Source organism: Prunus mume, linkage group LG4 (genome assembly GCF_029339155.1).
Source record: "Prunus mume cultivar Tortuosa linkage group LG4, ASM2933915v1, whole genome shotgun sequence".
NCBI classification, from domain to species: Eukaryota; Viridiplantae; Streptophyta; class Magnoliopsida; order Rosales; family Rosaceae; genus Prunus; species Prunus mume.
The window spans coordinates 8,645,186-8,664,440 of NC_142701.1; the positions used below are offsets into that span (position 1 = coordinate 8,645,186).

General features: G+C 35.3%; 3 protein-coding genes across 3 annotated transcripts; 1 reads left to right on the plus strand and 2 right to left on the minus strand.

The window, feature by feature from the left end:
- Positions 1–351: 351 nt before the first annotated feature.
- On the plus strand, positions 352–1,697 carry LOC103328206 (mitogen-activated protein kinase kinase kinase 20-like). The gene has a single exon (XM_008230601.2). It carries the CDS (start codon positions 486–488, stop codon positions 1,563–1,565), a length of 1,080 nt encoding a protein of 359 aa, XP_008228823.2. The 5' UTR covers positions 352–485; the 3' UTR covers positions 1,566–1,697.
- A 4,058-nt stretch (positions 1,698–5,755) lies between these two features.
- LOC103328204 (mitogen-activated protein kinase kinase kinase 20-like) lies at positions 5,756–7,021 on the minus strand. Its single transcript, XM_008230600.2, has one exon. It carries the CDS (start codon positions 6,942–6,944, stop codon positions 5,865–5,867), a length of 1,080 nt encoding a protein of 359 aa, XP_008228822.2. The 5' UTR covers positions 6,945–7,021; the 3' UTR covers positions 5,756–5,864.
- Positions 7,022–8,624: 1,603 nt separating this feature from the next.
- LPA3 (Low PSII Accumulation 3) lies at positions 8,625–15,680 on the minus strand. The gene is made up of 12 exons (XM_008230578.2): positions 15,274–15,680; positions 14,587–14,617; positions 14,132–14,224; positions 13,991–14,053; positions 13,526–13,637; positions 13,168–13,253; positions 12,109–12,167; positions 11,917–12,019; positions 11,769–11,829; positions 10,432–10,514; positions 10,263–10,343; positions 8,625–9,005 (listed from the first exon to the last, which is right to left on the minus strand). The coding sequence occupies exons 1-12, from the start codon at positions 15,615–15,617 to the stop codon at positions 8,946–8,948; spliced, it is 1,176 nt and encodes a 391-aa protein (XP_008228800.2). The 5' UTR covers positions 15,618–15,680; the 3' UTR covers positions 8,625–8,945.
- Positions 15,681–19,255: the final 3,575 nt, after the last annotated feature.

The window sequence follows — 19,255 nt, forward strand, 5'->3', positions numbered from 1 at the left end:
TCTACAATGTATATATAAAAACAAAAAAAAATGTAAATATATATATTTTTTTTTTCTCAAATTAATCAAGGTATATTGTTTGAGAATTAAGGAATATTTTTTGAAAATTATATATATATTTTTTATGAAACAATAAATAGATTTTATTTCAACAATAAAGTTAAAAGTATAAAACGTATTTTGCAAAAGATTTTTTTGCCTACAATTTTTCAAAATTCTTCAATTTTGTCTTTTTATGGCAGCTGGCTAGGTTCGTTAGCTGTCGTTGTCAAAGCAAAAATAAATAAAATAAATAAATTTGTAACTTCACGCGTATTGGCGCACTTAAAACCCGACCGTTGGAGACAGAAACTTCATTTCTCAAACCCTAATCCCCAATCGTTCATCTTCCTGTTCTCCGAATCAAGAATTCAAGTGTAGCCGCTCATTCTCAGTTACAATTCCAATTAACCCAATAAATAGTTTGTTTTTGCTCTGAAGAAATCATGAAACGGAAGGCAGAGCAAGAATTAGAAGAAAGAGGGAATAAGCAGAGGATGTGGTGGGGTGATGGAAATCAGTGGGAGAGAGGGGAGATGATCGGAGAAGGAAGCTATGGGTCTGTTTTTCTTGCTTTTTGGAAAAAACCCCTTTGGGAGCTTAATCTAAATGATACGCCTCCAGCTCCAGTCATGGCAGTCAAATCTGCTAAGCTCTCTGATTCAGAATCCGTTCAGCATGAGGCAGGCATTCTTTCTGATTTTATAGGGTCCCCTTTTGTGATTCAGTGCTTGGGTGAAGAAATCACAACCATTGATGACACAGGTGAAGAAATATTCAACTTGGCTTTGGAATTTGCTGCTGGAGGAACCCTTGATGGTCTGATTCAGAGCTATAGAGGTCATGGGCTGCCTGAGTCTGATGTGAGAAGCTACACAAGGTGCATACTTGAAGGGCTTATACATATTCACAATTGTGATTATGTTCACTGTGATTTGAAGCCGGAGAACATCCTTCTTGTTCCTAGTGATACTAGCACCAGTGGTAGTTCTAGTTTTGTGGCCAAGATTGCTGATTTCGGATTGACTAAGAGCACCAAAGATGATATGGATGGATGGAGAGGCACTCCTAGGTATACAGACCCAGATGCTTTGATTGATAATGTGCAGAAGCAGTGCTCTGATATTTGGTCTCTTGGTGCTATTGTGCTTGAGATGCTAACAGGCAAGCCCCCCTGGGATGTGGAGCCTGATTCGACACTTGATGATTTCCTGGACATGGTTGCTGGGGAAATAACTCCCAAAATCCCTACTGAAATCTCTGGTTTGGCAAGGGATTTTCTTATGAAGTGTATTGCAGTCAACTCATGGGAAAGGTTTACCGCTCAAAAGCTCCTACTTCATCCATTTGTACAGGAGCCACAACTATCTGAACCAAGTCATGCCAAGGTGAAGGTGCTTAGCTCATCTTTGGGCTCCGAAGATGGTGCCTCTTGCTTCAAACCAATTGAAGATTACCGCACAAACTCTGCCCCTGTTCCCAGAATTCAGCCCTCACCGGGTTTTGAGATACCAGCTGGACTATAGAAGTTGAGGTTCTATTTCATGAGACAAACCTTATGATTCTTTATTCTAGTATTTTTTTTATTTGTAAAGTCGATCACTTGAAATTATTCATTTCAAGGTCATAACCACGAAATTGTACAAAATGATTCAAACATATATACGAAAAGTTCTTTACTTCTGCCAATCCTGATTTCTTTTCACTTGTATTGGTCCTTATTTTTGTTGCCTGTTTAGAATGACTGAGATTTATCCAAGAGATAGATTAAGTAATATTTGTAACAGTGGAGATCTGATCCAAGCACAAAGAACTTTTTGAGTGGCAAAACTGCTTTAGTTGTACCAGTTGGACCCGTTTTATTTTCTGATCATTCTGATTAAACCAGTTTTTTGTTTGTTCTAGAACCACAAAGATGCCTACCTTTGTTTGTTTGTTTGTTCTAGTTGTTGTCTACTTATGCTAGTCCTGATTTCTTTTTACTTTTAAGAGTCCTGATTTTTGTGTTGCTTTATTTTCTTTAGTAGTGTGTGCAAGTTCGTAGTTGTGAGATTATTATAATTCTGCTTCTAGGATATTAATCAGTTGAATGATGCAAGTTTATAACTATTATAGCCCTTGTTCTTTTTATTAGTCCTGTTTTGCCTAATTCCGGAAAAGGAATGGTTTCAGATTGGCTACTTGTACAGTCCCTTGAAATTCCATTGCACACACCACAAGTGGCAAGTTTATAATTAAGCTACCAGCTAGGATTTAAATCTGATACCGTGTTGGAACCATTTGAATCTTCTGGACTCTCGATGTATACAGGTTTGACAAAAATTTGGAGCGACTCAGGATCTCCTTGGTTTGATAGTTTTGAAATGGGGCAGAATAGTATCTTGGCTTACAGATATGGTTGGTCCATCATTTTACCATTTGTGTGTTTGTTAGGTCCTTGTTTTGCTAGTTTTGGCTTACAGATGGGTGTTCCCTTCATTTTATTTTATACATTCTGGCTTTGTATTTTAGTCTTCCAATTGTTCAGGAGAGACTTTTTGCAGAATCCATTCAATGCCATTTTCCTCTCTTTTTGTGATTTCTTTCTTCCTCCTCTTATAATTTACCATTTGAATTACTTTACTTATGCATAATCCATGTCTAGTTTTTGTTTGCTTTAACTAGTCCTAATATTGCAGAAACTGAGGTCTTAAACCATTTGTTCAACAATGCCTAGAATTTAAATACTCATCATCCACTAGTTTGAAATTAAGTCATTTGTTAATCAATTAGAGTTGCTTCTTTAGAATCACTGAGATTTATCCAAAAGGTAGATTACATTGTCTACATCTGTCTTTTTTTGGTCGAATCATCTATATCTTTGTCTAAGTACGACTAAACAAACATACTTAGAACTAACTAAAACATTGACAAGTAAAAGGGCTATCTGCTTTCCATCGAGGAAGAAGACATGGATGGTGTTTTCTTCTTTTTATTTTGTTTTCCTTTGTCATCTCTATGCCTTCTACATTTTGGTCGATCTTCATGCTTCAGCCATTCAACTTTTTCCTTAATGAAATTTCCTACCAGACAATTCCCAAGAAGAATAGGAAGGTTGGCTGCAATGCAGAATTGAGTTAGCTCTAGCATTGTCAATCCATCTTTGTGCAATATATATGCATTGTCACGTACTAAAAACAGGCTAACCATCATGACTTTAGGTATGGGGTGATATCCTGATGAATTCAAATATCTGACTTTTAGTTCGATACCTTGTTTGCTTAGCTCGGCCCCTGACTACAAAAGCATATGCTACACTGTATGATGTGCTGGAACTTTTTGTTTCACTTTTAATTATCATAAATTCACTTGCCTTTGTTCAAAGCATAAGAAAAGTTGTATAGTTAGGAATGTGGAGTTTAGACTGGGGTAATTTGGCCTGTATGGAGTTGGCGTTTTAAAAATTACAAAGATGATAAATGTCTTCGAGATTATATGAGACTAATTTGTGGGATTAGTGGAAGGGAGGTCATTGTCCCTGTATATCCGGGTAAAAGCAATGTGGTATGTGTAGCATTTGATCAAAATTGATAAACATTGTTGGCTAAATTCCTAACAACTTAACATTGGAGTCTCTTGACCAAAAAAAAAAAAAAAAATCTTGAAGTCTAGTACTTATCTAATATGGCATCAGAGGTCTGGTTGCAGAACGTGATGAGTTCGAAACCTTCAACCCCATTCCCTTGTTCTTTGTTGGTTTGAGAGGTGCAGTAGCGGGTGGGGCTATACCTATATGTTTCCATGTGTCCTATCTCTTCGCTTCTCTACTTACAAGATGAGGCCGCACGTGAGGGAGGGTGTTAGCTAGACACCCATTCCCTAACAATTTAAGCTTTTAGGTCCAGTGCTTGTTTAACAGTTCTAATGCAGTAAGATTTATATGACCAGCACAGCAAAGTGTTAGTTGCATACAAAAATGTAATATTTCAAACAAGGACAGTGCACAGCATTTATTCCGAGTTATGTACACAGTGGAATGATCTGACTGAATCTTTATGACAAGCTTAAGTTTTTATTATGGTTTAAGCCTTTACTTCTCGTGCATTTTTATTTTCTGAATACTAGTAGCCCAAGTATCTTGTAGGGTCTTAACCAATTTATTGAAATTTTTCGACCATTGTTCGATAAAATTTTACAGTCACTAGGGCTGCCTGGTACTTGTTAGCTGTAGAGTGCTATGACACATGCTGGCGGGGAGGCTTGTATTGAAAGTAAAAAATGTACAATAAACTACTTGTACTGTGGCATTTCTGAAAATGTCCCAGGATACAAAGAATGGTCAGATATCAGAGTGGATGTTCTTATTAAGAGCTGCACCGCTGAAGGTGACAATCCACCATTTAATTTTGGAATCTTTACAGAGGCTATAAGTCCAAAAGGTCACTGCATCCAAAGAATTTTTCTCCAAATTTGTGTTCTGTTTGAGGTATTATACTCTGATATATGTATGCTATAGCTGATGTTCTAATTCCGGGAAAAAGTGAGTAATTACACCATTCTTTTTATTTTTACTTTTTTTGAAGGGTGTGGTCCTTTTATTTGTTCAATTTTGCAGGGAGAAAGAGGCAGCGAAGAAGGAAAGCGAATCTTTCCAATCGAATATTCTCGTGGGAAAAATCGCTCCCACAGATACCACAGACTACAGATGAGTCTCCATATGGTATGCATAAGGTTACAGGCTACCACAGACTACAGAAGGTTACAGGCTAGCTAGTCTAGGCTGTCTATTATGTCCAGCTTATACGTACATTAATTGGTGTAGTCTCTCTTGTTCTTTAAATTTTGTTCATGCAATGGTAACTTGTATAAGAAAGGTCTCAGAATTAGTAGCAAGAGCACCCTGAGCATGTTGATGGATATAGGACCCCTGTGGTTCAAATCCTAGTGGCTTATAAGCTCGAAACATAATGAGGCGGAGAGAGGCTGAAACAAGCTTCATTAATGGTAAAGTAATGAACCAACTGTATCACCAAGTAAATTGAACAAGTAGAAGAAGAGGAAGAAATAAATCACAATTATCTGGAAAAAGAAAAATGAATTCGAATCTGCAAAAACAAGAAAGCCTCTCCTATAAACATAAAAGACCAAGGCCAACAACAGATCCAACAACAGATATAAAGTCAAAAACTAATCCAGAATGTAACAAGCACCAGCTATGGGAAAATCGCATGCATAGCAGCAAGTACCAACCAAAACAGCTGTTTTAATAAGAAGTAGCCAATCAAATGAAGTGTACACTCATCAGGGAGAGTGAATCTGCATCAGAAATTGGACAGAAACTTGAGTGATTGCATAGTTCTGTCATTATAAACTTGAAACTTTGAAATGGTTAACTGCAATTAAGGGACTTTAAAAATGGAAAAATAGTTAAGTGAGCAATCTTCCACCATCCCGGAATTAGGCCAAGCAATAAAAGGACAAATAGTCCCAAAGTTACTGCAAATCTTTGTGAATCTATTTATCTCCAGTGCAGAAGCGAGTGTAGATTATTGAAATAAGTCATTAGTCATCTGATCTAAATTCTAGTAGCTTAATTAGGATTAGGTCGCAACTACGGGCGTGCGCACCTTGTTAGAGCTAATAAAGCACAAAGAAATCAGGGCAACCAAAAGTAAACACAACTCAGTACGAACAAAAGCAAACAAAAAACCAGGACAGAAATTTTGAATCACTTCGAACAATTCCGTGTTAATAAACTTGAAACAAATAGTTTCAAGTAAGGGACTTTACAATTCAAAAGAATACAACAACAAAGAACCTAACACATTTGTACTGAGTTTATCACATCAAACAAGAGCAGCAAGTATCTCAAAACCGGGTGGTGGCGGAATTCTGCGAACAATGGCAGAGCTTGCGTGACAATCTGCACTTGGTTTGGAGCCATCTGCATAGCCTGAAGATGAGCAAACCACGTTCCCCTTTGTATGACGAGCTGCTTTCGATGGCTTTGGCCGTACAACGAATGGATGAAGCAAGAGCTTTTCAGCGGTCAGCCTTTCGCAAGACCTCATGGCAAGGCAACTCCTAAGAAAATCCCTGGCCACACCAGAGACTTCAGCAGGGATTTTGGGAGTACATACGTGATCAAACATATAGTGGAAATCTTCAAGTTCACAACCAGGCTTTAAATCTGAGAAGGACTTGCCGGTTAGCATCTCAAGTACGATACAACCAAGAGACCATATATCAGAGGGCGGCTCCTGCTCACTGTCATTCAAGGCTTCTGGGGACAGATACGTAGGAGTGCCTCTCCATTGACCGTAATTCTCCTTGGTTTTCTTAGCCAATCCAAAATCTGAAATCTTGGCCACAAAACTACCAGTGGTAGTTGCAGGATTTGGTACAAGCAGAATGTTTTCCGGCTTCAAATCACAGTGAACGTAATCAAACTTGTGAATATGCTTAATCCCTTCAAGTATCGACCTCGTATACCTTCTAACTTCAGCTTCAGGCAATCCATGACCGTTGGATTTCTCAATCAGATCACCAAGAGTTCCGCCAGAGGCAAATTCCAGTAACAAGTTATAGACCATGTGATCTCCACCCACTTCACTGGTTGTGATTTCTTCACCAAAGCGCTCAATGACAAAAGGGCAACCCTTAATATCCAACAGAACCTCTGCCTCATGCCGGATTGACTCCGAATCAGAGACCTCTGCCGATTTCACCGCCATCAATCCCGGAAAGTTTAGCATGCTACCAAACTCACCCCTTCTTGGGTTTTTGGGAGTGGCAAGAAAAACGGAACCAGAGCTTCCTTCTCCAACCATCTCCCCTCTCAGCCAGTGCTCTCCATGACTCCAAATCCTCTGTTTTTTCTCTTCTTCAAATTCTTCAAATTCTTCTTGTTCGGACTTCCTTTTCATGGTTTCTTTTCCTTCGCAGAAACTTAGGAAATTTTAATTTGTTTGGTGAATTTTAAGGGTATTCGTTTGGAGAATCAGCAATGTTTATATGGGATAGGGCACATGAATGTGTCGGTTTAGAGTTTGAGGAGAAGTAGGAATCCTAGTTTGTTCTGGATTTTCTTTCCAACGGTCAAGTTTTATTTGGTTGGTTTGAATTGAGACGTGAACGCCAAGCTAACTCAAACCACTACGAAGTTAGCTCTTTTGACAGCTGCGAAATTACCAATTACAGCCAGGTAAGAAAGAGAACGGAAAAATTGGAAACTTTTTAACCAAGGAAAGAGTAAAGCCGGTGGATACTTATCTACTAATACGAGTACGGAAAACCGGTCAAGATGTTTCTAACTAATTAATTTTTTTTTTCATAAATAATTCATTAACGTTACAAACCAACCAATTCCTTTTTGGGGCTTTATCATATAAGAACAAATAGAAAGACACCAAAATAAAATTGTCCAGTACCTTAAACAATTCTCGGGTGAGTATCTAACAGTGACATAAGAGCTCTTTCATGTAATTGTTGGACAACAATTGGACCGATTGTCCAATTTTGGGGGGAGCTGGACTATTTTAACATTTTGTCTTATATGAAAAACATTTTTTTTATTTTATCATTTTCTGTTACTTTTTAGTTTCTGGAAATTTCATTGATTAATAAGAAAACCTTTTATTTTTCTGTAAATTACGGCTAGTTCGATTTAAAGCATGTTGCCTAGATTTTCTTTCAAAAAATAATCATAATTGGAATAGGTAATCAGATTGATTTTGTTGTCTATTGTGTAATTGAAGTGGAGGCTTGTAGCTTCAATTAATAGTCTAGATAATTCAACCCACATAAGTCTTAAGTTCAAATTCTCTCCTCCAAAAAGTCATCCGAGTAAGATATTTGATCTACTTTATGACTTGTTTGGTATGTCAGACTGTACTAATTAATTTTTGTAGGATAGTATTAATTTATTTATAAAGTATTTGGTGTTGTTTTGGATAAAATATTCTGACTAAGTTATATTGTGTTTGGTGCTCCGTCAGATAAAATGTATACCACTAGGCAGACACTCACACAAACAATTTTCATAGCATGATTGTGGTGGTAGTTTATTATATGTTTATAGGCTTTATGTGTCATTAAATCAAATGGATGCCAACATTATGTATCTGTATTAAATGGTAGCCAGTCTTCCTTGTATGATATTATTCATCAAAGGGAAGAATGCCCTGTTAGAGTCCACCAGCTATGAAAGATACTCATGTTGGCGTTGGGCTTAACGACCTCATGTTTGATAGAAGCTGATGTCCTCAGCAATTGCAACTTTCCTTCCCAGGGCACGGCCAAATGCTGCCCGTCAACAGAACTTGCATAACAAAGTTCTGCTATTTTTCAAAACCTCCAAAACTAGATTAGCAATCTAAATGCCAATTTTCTTTTAAATGTGAAAATCACAATTCGATTGAAGGTCTGCTTCATGGCTCCCTCAGTTTTCTCGTTTAAAGATAGAATTTGTAGAGATAGAATTTATTTTACTTACATTTTCTACGTACTAAACAAACTTTATAAATACAATATATGAATAAAATTGATGAAATAAATAAAATAAATAGGGGGCGAAAACATGGGTTTAATGCTCCAATGACCCAAAATAAAAATCAAGAAAAATAACTCTTCTTTCAAAAGTTTGAAAAACCAACTGTTTCTGCATATGGGGAAAGCGCTTTATATGCTCATCTCAATCCATCTCAACTCATAGCTTGGACACGATGGTCTTTCCCAATACAGAAATGGTTAATTTTCTACTTCAGAAACAAATGAGTTATTTTGCGTACTGGTTTTCATTTTGGGTCATTTCACCATAAAAATCCCGAAAAAAAAAAACGTCATGCCTTGATTCCATCTAAGCATTATCCAACTCAACTGAGTATCCCGGATCCATTGGAAAACTGGCATTCATCTCTTTCAGCTGCTCAATTACGCCAAGCAGAAGATACTTCCAACTCAACATCTTCTTCCCACCAAGTAGCGCTCTGCAATATTAGATCACATCCCATCCAATTAGATTTTCAAGTTATTGTTCTTCCTTTCATAATATGTTTTTGCATTTGAATGTTTAAATGATTTGAGAGGGAAACTGGTAACTTCTGAAATTGGTTAAATAAAGAGAGAGAAATGACCATAGACAAGGTAAAAGGTGCTCCATGACATTCAATTTTCTAGTCCATTTCATCAAGTCGACCAGTTCAATAGCATTTCAGTTAGTCATATTTAACAGCTTGTAAGACATTGAAATTTTTGCAGTCAGAAATTCCAAACCAGAACCAGCAACCTAGGTTATCCATATGAAACGGTGTTGTGAGGAAAGTAGACAATAGCAGTAGACAGAACAGCAACTGGAACATGGTGCACTCCACTTACCAACAATGCATTACAATCAAGATACACTATTTACAATGTGTCCCATGGTATGCTCTATGAAGCAAGAATGTGTAACAACCACAGAACTATTCTGTTACATCAATGTAGAACAATTTTGTTCTTTTTCATGGAAACACCACTTTGGGCTTTGGATTTAAATTCTCAATGCTTGGGTAGTTTTGAGTTTGTAACATTGCTAAAGGAATTTTTTTTTTTCCTAGAAACTTCATAATCTTAAACATATTCGTATCTTTTATACAAAATTTCAGAAAAGCAGATTGCAGAAGTAATGCATTGCCAAAATCTATTGTGGGGAGCATGAGTTTACTATGATCCCAGATTGCAGCAGCAAATTTCAGTAACTGTGCCGTACAATATGGTGCATAACAATGCACCTAAGAAAAATTTCAAAGGTTTCAATAAACAAAGGAGATTGTCATCCAAAACACCGTACCGAGTGCCTTGACTTGATTTAGATGAATCAAATTTTAGGAATCCGTATAAATGATTTGGCCCTTATTGGATCAAGGGGAATTATTACTTAATTTCACAAATTGAGCTTTCCTTTAAATCTTCCGTTTTCTAATGGAAAAGGACAACCTTTACAAAGCCACAGATTGCAGAACCACTAAGAAACATGACAGGGTGTGTGTATGCATGCGAGCGTGTGAGTGAATGTGAGAAAGAGAGAGAGAATGAACGTTGGGGGTTGGTTATTTAAATTCCAAAAGTTTAAAAACATAGGGAAAACTAAGGTTGGGGATTGCCAATTTAAATTTATAATATTATTATAGTAAGAAATTAGTGAGACCAAAAATAGGAAAAACTATCTATAGATAAAGGAAAACGTTTAGATAAGGAGAGCTAACCCTGTAGCCTCTACGAAGAAATTGCAGCGAGCTTCCTTGTTCCTCTTGCAGTCCCAGGACCCTCAACAGTTCTTCTTTTGTCTAAACACCACACAAATAATCAGCCTGAAAGCGTACCAAAGTATTCCCAGCAACTAACAGAAAGTAGGAGCTTGAGAAAGATATATACTTCACCCAGAGTGAAGCGTGTTGCACTCTCTGCTACGCAAGCAAAAGAACCATCGGCTTGTTTAAGCATTACCTGCCAAGGCCCTGCACAAATTTGAGAAAAGATGAGACACCGCCACATGCTGAATGAAGCACACACACATACTGAAGAAAACAGTGGATGCGTTAGAAAAATAAAGTGCAACAAAATCATGGTTAACAACCACAAACAAGCTGATTGTACAGCAATACCTTCCTGGGGTTACAAAAGCGCATCCAAAATGAAAACATAAAATCAATTCCAGCTAATGCACAGAAGATAACATAAATCCATGCCAGCTGATTAGGAGATAATTAACAAGAGTAGTAGAAAAATGACAAAGGCTCAAAGAGACACTGAAAGCAGTCGCATGGTAAAACTTTGTAAATGTCCAGTGAGAATCAGATCTATCAATTGTACAATGCATAGCATGTTATCGAGATTGTCATGTTTTCCAAAAAGTAAAAGAAGGAAACAATTGAACTATACGGTGAATTTACTAACTTCTGAAATTTATAAAAACAATAAAAGTGGGAACTTTTTTTTTTTCTTCTCCCAGGAACAAAATTTTGTTGATAAATAAAATGATACTAATGGGACGAAAGAGATGTCAATCAACACCCTAAGTACAAATTTAAACTACAAAAAAATCAAGGCTCCCCCAAATCAAGAAGAATAACACTAAAAGGAATATCTTTAAAGTGTTTAGACAAAGATGCCCAAAGAGAAGCTAACAGTAGAACTATAGTTACTTCCCGAACACATTAATTTTTCTAATATTTCTTCCAAACAAATTCTATTTTGCAGAATAGATATTCAAACGTAAAGAAAACAAAGATAATTCACTCTGCAAGCTGTACAAATGGTCCCAAAATAATCAAACTCTAAACTGTCCAAAGAAAACAAGTAAATATTGCACGATGTGCTAATATTGGGTTATATCTTTTGTTCATCATGTAACCACTACACCTGTCCTTTCCTAATCTGGCCAACCATGAAGGTGAGTATTAGATGACTTCTGAACAAAATCCCTTGATCAAGACTCTCAAACATTGACAATGTATTCTTCATCAAGTCCAGACCAGCATCAGTGCTGAGAAACCACTATGATGTGAATAACAGGTCTTGCATAAATTAGCATAACTTAAAATAACTTTGGATTATTCTTTAATCGTTCTTCCAAGAAGACCTTATCATATCATCTAAACGATCTAAGGACTGTCGTCCAATTTGTTGGGATAAATAGATTCATAAACCTATGAAAGTTAAGATAAAGAATAAGCAATAATCCAGTATATAAGAAATCTTTTAATACATACCAGGGTATTGGCGAAACAATGCTCCATTGTAATTCACTATATAAGGTGCTACTGCTACTGTCTTAGGAGTTAACAAATGAATGGTTACCAAAAAATTTAAATCAAGAAAGAAAACAATTAATAATTATTAAAGGTAAATAAATTATACCTTTGAGTACTCTCTTATTCGGATATAGAACACTGGAATAAATTGAGAAAGAAAGCGATAGTGCAAATCTTTGGTTGGAAAGCCCACAAGGCCCAAGTCAGCACTGCATAATTAACAGATTCTAATTGAAAATGAAAATTATAGTCAGAGAATAGCAAAATCAAATTTGGATGTATGGTCCATAAGGATTACCGCAATGTGTCGAGTTCAAGATTAAATAGAAGTGTCGGGGTTGAAATGGCAAATGTTTCCTGCAAATCTCGAAGTGTCAGAGTAGGAAAAGAGGAACCAGATTATCCTCATGATTAACATGTGAAATTGTCAAATTCAGGCTACATACAACTTCAAACTTAGAGTAAAACAATGACACCATTAGACTCTATGCTAAACTTAATTAGACTCTGGAATAAGATTATGTAGCCAGGAAACAGCATAAGATGCCTGCACATTTTCAGATGCCCACGAACTACAATTTTCTTAGTTTATTGTACATGGTTAATTTCAGGCAGCCAGCAAATGCAAATATAAACTGATCATATGATTTCCCCTGAATGGAGTTTAGTAAATATGCAACAACAAAAAAAGAGCACGTGCATGTTGAAAGATACACATAACACTACATTTTAGGGAGAAACACAGCCAACATTAGTCTTAAAACAACACACCACAGATCCATGAATGCAAATGGGAGCACATATTGAATATATCACAAATAACCAGTGTTAGCACATTCAATTTCTAGAGCTGTAAATTTCAAGTTCATAGTCTCGAAATGGCTGAATTTGAATGCAAATAAATTTGTTGAAACATATAGATAAGAATATGTACATGCATTCAAATCTTTCCCCAATTGTGCCCATCTTCCTGATTTTCTATATCTTTTTGGGTCTGTTTCTAGATTTCTAGATCAAACAGTGGTTTTTAGATTCCAATAGATGAATTTGCATCACTAGAGAGATGAACTCATATCAAACTGATTCTTACCAAAATATTATCATTGAGAAACATTAATTAATGTAATTAGTAAGTATCAACAAGTCATCACACCCCAAAAAAACATTAAAAGAATTGAAGTTGTAAGATCATAGTTAATTCTTATACAAGTATACAATCATCAGGCATAAAAACCGTATATAGGTAGAACAAAAGTTAATGGTCGGAAAGAGCATTCATTCAAAAAATGTATTGAAATTATATTTGAAAGTCAAAACTTCAAAATGGTTGAGAGAGCTAACAATGAGGAGACCATACCACATACTTCTCTATTGAAGCAAGGTCACGGGTGCTACAATTAATGAATACATAAAGAGAGGGAGGCTCATTGGATGCCCAACGACCTGCAATTTTAAGAGATGACATAGAGATGAAAGTTAATACTCTTCAATGTGTGCCCGGTGTTGTAGGATGATTATTTTGTTCACCAAAAAAAAAAGTTAATACTCTTCATTATATAGATGGATCATGCATTGAACCAAAAAAAAAAAAAAAAAAAACTATCAAATTAGCATGAAAATTCTTCAGTTGAGGTGAAGGCTAAGAAGAGGGATACAAGCAATCAATTGAAAAGGGAAAACAAGCAAGCATTTGAGTCCTATAAGTTATGACCAACCTTCATTTTCATCTTCAAAGTCAAAATCAAGTGTGTTCCTTATAGATCTGAAGAAGTTGGTGACTGGACCACCAGGGACATCATCCAGGGAACCTATGGTTATGTCATCGAGCTGAAGAAAAAAATCAGAATGAAAACAATGATACAAGGAGTTGTTGAACTGTAATCTGCTTTGTGAATAGTTCTCGTGGCTATAAGATAAAGGTATAAACACATAACAAACTTGGTAAATTTTAAAATCTCTACAAATCAACAAGTGTACATTACTTCTTTCATAAGAAATGCAAATTTTATTTAAAAGCATGTTACGAAATGTATTTTACTTTTTTTAGCCTTTTTCTGTGAATCAAAATTTTATCCCAATCCACTATACCAATTCTGAATTTGTTGGCTGAGGAGATTCTGATACACTTGATTACATAAAAAGAATTAACGATTAGTAAAATCATGAGTTATTTTTTTTACCGTGTCAATAGCTGTTTTAAACAGCTCAGAGGCCCTGCGCTTTTCTGGCTTATCAGGAAACACCTGAAGAAAGAAATCTTGTTAACATACTCTTCAAATGGAAGATATAAAATGTCTATATGAAACAAAAATTCAACTTACAATGCAAGCTCTTGTTTCCCTTTTTTCTTTGAGCTTCCTTACAACAGCCAAGGCCAGTTGTACGTTGGCATCAATGAAGTCATCTGAAGACCCCTTTTACATGTTTAGGAAGTTGAGAAAATCATGTCTCATGTATTCAGATTGCTATGTGTCATCAACAAGCTATATCACTGTGACTGATAAGAGGAAATCAAAGAAGAACAATGATAGTAGGGTATAGTATAGCATCTTTTCTTTGGGGTTGGGGCATAAGCATAGCATGATTATAAAGCCTTTTACTATATCAAAAATAAGGACTGACAGAAAAATAACAAATCAACAAACAACTGTGAAGACTAAATGGAGTCAAAGCAGGATGCTTTTACAATCAATATGTGAAAACAATCTCCAGTAAGCAGGTGTAAACCATGATGGGTCATCCAGCCATCTAATAATTTTGTAGCAAAGAGAGATACCTTATAAGAAGATATGTTGCTAGGCAGGGGTCTGGAGGCACAAGCTCGAAAAAATAAGGTACATGAAAAAGAACAAGTATTAGTAGAATATATGAAAGCCACTAGAACGCCTAAACAATAAGATACAACTAACCAAAATTTCCTAGTGGAATACCAAACAGGAATGAACTCACATTACTATGGTTTGATAGGAAAAGTAATTCCTTGATATAGTAGTCTCTCAATTACATAACCTCATTTCTATTAAATATAAAAGCTAGTTAACAAGCTTCCGCAAACATTTTAAATTACAGTTAAAGCACCTCCAAGATAATGTTTTTCTTTATCAGGCATCCCTATCTTAGCCAAATTTAGGTTCTTTATTTCCATCAAGCAATTTTCCCAAACGTCTTGTTCTATTTATTAATTTTCATAAAGTTCTCAACCTTTTTAAGATATTTTCCATATTTCTTCTAGATGGCAAGTTATTCATAATACCAAACTTGCAGTGTGCTCAACATCATAACGGTAACACGTTATGGATCATGCATACCATATCAATTTTGGTTAATGCCCAAGAAACAAACAAAACTCAAAGACCGAAAATCCAAACAATATCTACTTCAAAACCTTCCACAAATTCTCATCGACTTTCTCAAAACCCAGAACTTTTCAACAAATCCAAACAAAAAGGGCAAAAAAACTTACGGAAAATCAATCTCCAAGCGGGTCTTTCCATCTTCAAGAGCATAAGCAAGCGATTTTGCAGCATCAGCGACAAGAACTTCATAGGACTTGGGCTTGTAGACTGAAACTCCGGACTTGGGATCAAGACTTGAAGCTGAAGAGCCTTTTTCAGCGCATTGGATTCTTTTGTTACTATTCAACGGGAATTTTGGAAGCGTTTGAAAAGTTGAGAAGCTGAAGAGGGCAGTAGCAATTTTGGGTAATGAAGAGAGAGAAGTGTGGGAGCGAACAAGAGGGTGGTGAATTGAGCAATGTGGAGAGAGAATGGAAGGTGACGATGAGAAGGCCATGGTGGGCATGGCCATCTCTGTGTTTTGTGGTTGATTTAGTTTTGCTGTGAGGCAGAAGAGGAGGGAAAAAAATGCCGAAATGGATTAGATGATGATAAGGAATTCTTTATGGACTTTGTTGCTGTTAGGTCCTCAAACTTTGAGACAACTGAACTTCGACACTTTTGACAATTTATTGAGTGTTTTATTTACCGCTTCTAATTTTTAATTTTGTCAAATTACGATTTTGGTTGTTATAGTTTAAATCAAATTGTAGGAACCTCGACGTTATGAGGGAACTTTATTAATCACTAAATGGAAAAGAACGGGAAGATGTAATGCCTAACCCCAGTTACAAGCATCAATTAGAAGAGAATTATGAATAATATTGTTGTAACTTAAGACTTATTTATAGTTCATAAATTGTTGTAGTTTAAGAACTATAACTTAATTACGTCACTCTTTTTTACATAATTATTAAGTGAGTTAACTGGGATTCTTGTAAGAGCAACTCCACTCATTTGCCCTTAGCCATGGCAAGGGGGGAGATAGGGCAACCACTATTCACGTGAATAGTAGTTGCCCTTGCAAATAGTATTTTTCGTTTCCACCCGTTGCCATGGCAAAGGGCAATTACTATTCATTTTTTAATTTTTTTCACAACTTTTTTTACCTCAATAATTAATTTGGATAATATTTTTGGGTTCCTATGTGTCAATACTATTTATATCTCATAATCGAATAAAATTTTCAATTTCAAATTTCAGATAAATTTTAAAAAAATTGGCTGGTATTTATAGAAAAAAATTCATTAATTTTTGGGTATTTTTAAAAAAATTTCTGAATTTTTTTCATTATTTTATTGCAAAAAAAATTGGCTACCGTTGGATTGAAGGAAAAAAATCAGATCGGAGAGCCCAGACGACGCCACATGGCAACAGGGAAAAAATAAATCAGTGATCAGTAGCGATCTTGTAGCGGTGACGTCGACATCCTCGTTTTGGACCTCAGTGAAGCCGCCTTGGGCCAGCTCGAGTTGGTGGGTCCCACACCTCCCCGGGCAGTCTCTTGGAACAACTTTTTCCCCAAGCCTTGGGTTCAGCTATTTGCTGGACTTGCTCTAAGGGTGAAAAAATCATAGACACGCATATAGTATGCTAATTCTATATAAAAAGTTTTCATAATTAATTCTTTGTCTTTAAATTGTAATAATTTGTAAACTAAATGATTCATATTGTCGCAATTAAAAATAGGGGGACCAAAATGGAGCTTAACCAACCTGCAAAGACCAAAATCATAATTTGAGTTGTTACATTATCACTTTGTATTTGAAATACAAATATTTGAGTTGTTTTCCACTTGTTGTAGGTTTTAGTGGTCTATATATTGTTTAAAATAGGCTTTCCGCATCCATTACATAATACTTTTTCATATTTTTGCGATTTTGTTTCTTCCTCTTCGTCCACTTAAACTATAAGCTCTTTGCGTTTCCTCAACATTTTTATTCGCAACAAATATCTCACAGCTTCACAAGATATCTAATCATATACAATTTCCAAATCCAAGCCTGACCTTATATATATATAAGTCAAACCTTGAATGCCACAAACATTTTTAGTTTTATTTTTATTATTATCGTAATAGTTAGGGCACATTGGAAAGTTTGTATAAGTGTGAGGGAAATTGGCTTTTAGGCTTCCTTTGTTAGACTTCATTTTTAGTTTCGCCTATGTCTAGGTTGCTAGTTATTTCCTTTGTTTTGTCTCTTGGGAGTTGTGGTCTTGCTATTGTTTTTTGGGAGTTTCACTAAAACACTCAAAATGGGAGCTGAAATTATAAAAAAACCCAACACCCAAAACACTTTATAAACACACCCAAAACCCATCATTACACACACTTAAAACCCATTTATAAACACACCAAAAAAATATACAATTGTTGACTTTGGGGTTGATTTTGGGTGTGTTTCTATGTTTAAATAGTGTTTGGGTTTTTTTTATAAATACATGTCTAGGATTGAGTTTATTTATAAATTTGTATTGTTTTTTTCCTTACCAAAAAATAATAATAATAATAATAACAAAAAAATCAGTCTTTTTTACATGTTTGCACTGTATCTTACTGGCTCTCATGCCATGACATGTGAGAAGGATTTGACACCAAATAGGGCCATGCTCTATACGATTGTTTGATTGTAGTCCCCAATTTGATTTGACTGTAGTTTTGAGATTTAACTGGCCTAAATTGAACGAGACCAACCACTTGTATATTTATTTTTATATTAGATGTATAGTATTCTCATTGGCTAATAACCCGATAAGGATTTTCAATTTGAATTTTTGGGTGGTAATTATTAATTTATATTACTTATTAAACTTTGAAGTTTGATAGCGTATCAAATTTTAGGATGATTTGACGTGCTAGAAAATTAAAAATATGTAGCAAGCTATGAATTTTTTTTTCTTGTAATATGATTGATTTGATTACCTATTTCAAATATTAAAAAGGAGAAAATTTATCTATAATGTATATAAACAAAAGAAATAATTTGTTTTTTTTTTAAGATAACATTTTCTCAATCAAAATTGTTCATCATATTAATGAAGGTATATTATTTGAGAATTATATTCTTATTTTTATCAAACAATAAATAGATTTTATTTCAACCAAAAAAAAAAAGTTTGATTTTATTCAATTAGCAAGCCTTCTTGAATCCTTCATTCATGGCTGCACCCAAAAGTTCTTAAAAGTAAGAATTTGAGCTTTATTTACATTATTTTGAAGGATTTCTCATTTTTATGCTTGATTGTTATAATGTTTCTGTTTTTTCATAATGCATGAGTTGTAATTTAAGTTCATTGAAGCTTCAACTTGTAGTCTGTATTTGATGAGTCAAACTATGTTGCTGGTATTTTTAACAAATATACAATTAGGACACTAACCTGTGGCTTACATATATCATATCTCAAATAGAAAAATTGCAAAATGGTCAGAAGATGAGGATGCCCAAAGAGAGCATGTGCTTTCATGATGGGGATGTGTTCTTGGTTGTTGATAATGCAAGAGTATGTTACTTGCATTGCTATAACTCCATACTCAAATTCCCAAAAAACTTACATTTTTCTCACTCCGTTAGTGAGATCATCAAGAATGTCGTTGTGTGCCTACGTGGCTTGGACTAAAATTTTAACTCGTTTTCTTGTCATGAAAGATTTCCCAATGTATCCATTTGTTCCAACATTGATATCCAAGTCTCCAAAATCTTGCTACAATAAAATATGGTTTTGTAGATAATTACCATATTATCTTGTGATAAGCGGAGGGTAATTCCTTCCCTTGTCAGTAAGCGGAGGGTAATGTTTCTTCAATAAATTTGAACTTCTTTTCTTCCATAAAAAAAGTAATAAAATAAATTTAACTCCTTTTCTTGTTAGGAAAGGTTTCCATCTTTGCGTTCCACAGCTGTCAAATCTCCTCTCTCCTCTCTCCGTTTTAAACGGTAAAAACTTCATACCAATAACAAATCGATATTGAAAAAAAACGAAGATAAGGTATTGTGGAAATTCTTGTCTGTTAGCTAGTAGCTTGGTGGCTACGTCACAAATCAAAACCTACAAAAGCATCAATTAAACCTGACCGACTTTATACATCTCGTTAACCCTAATAAACCACAC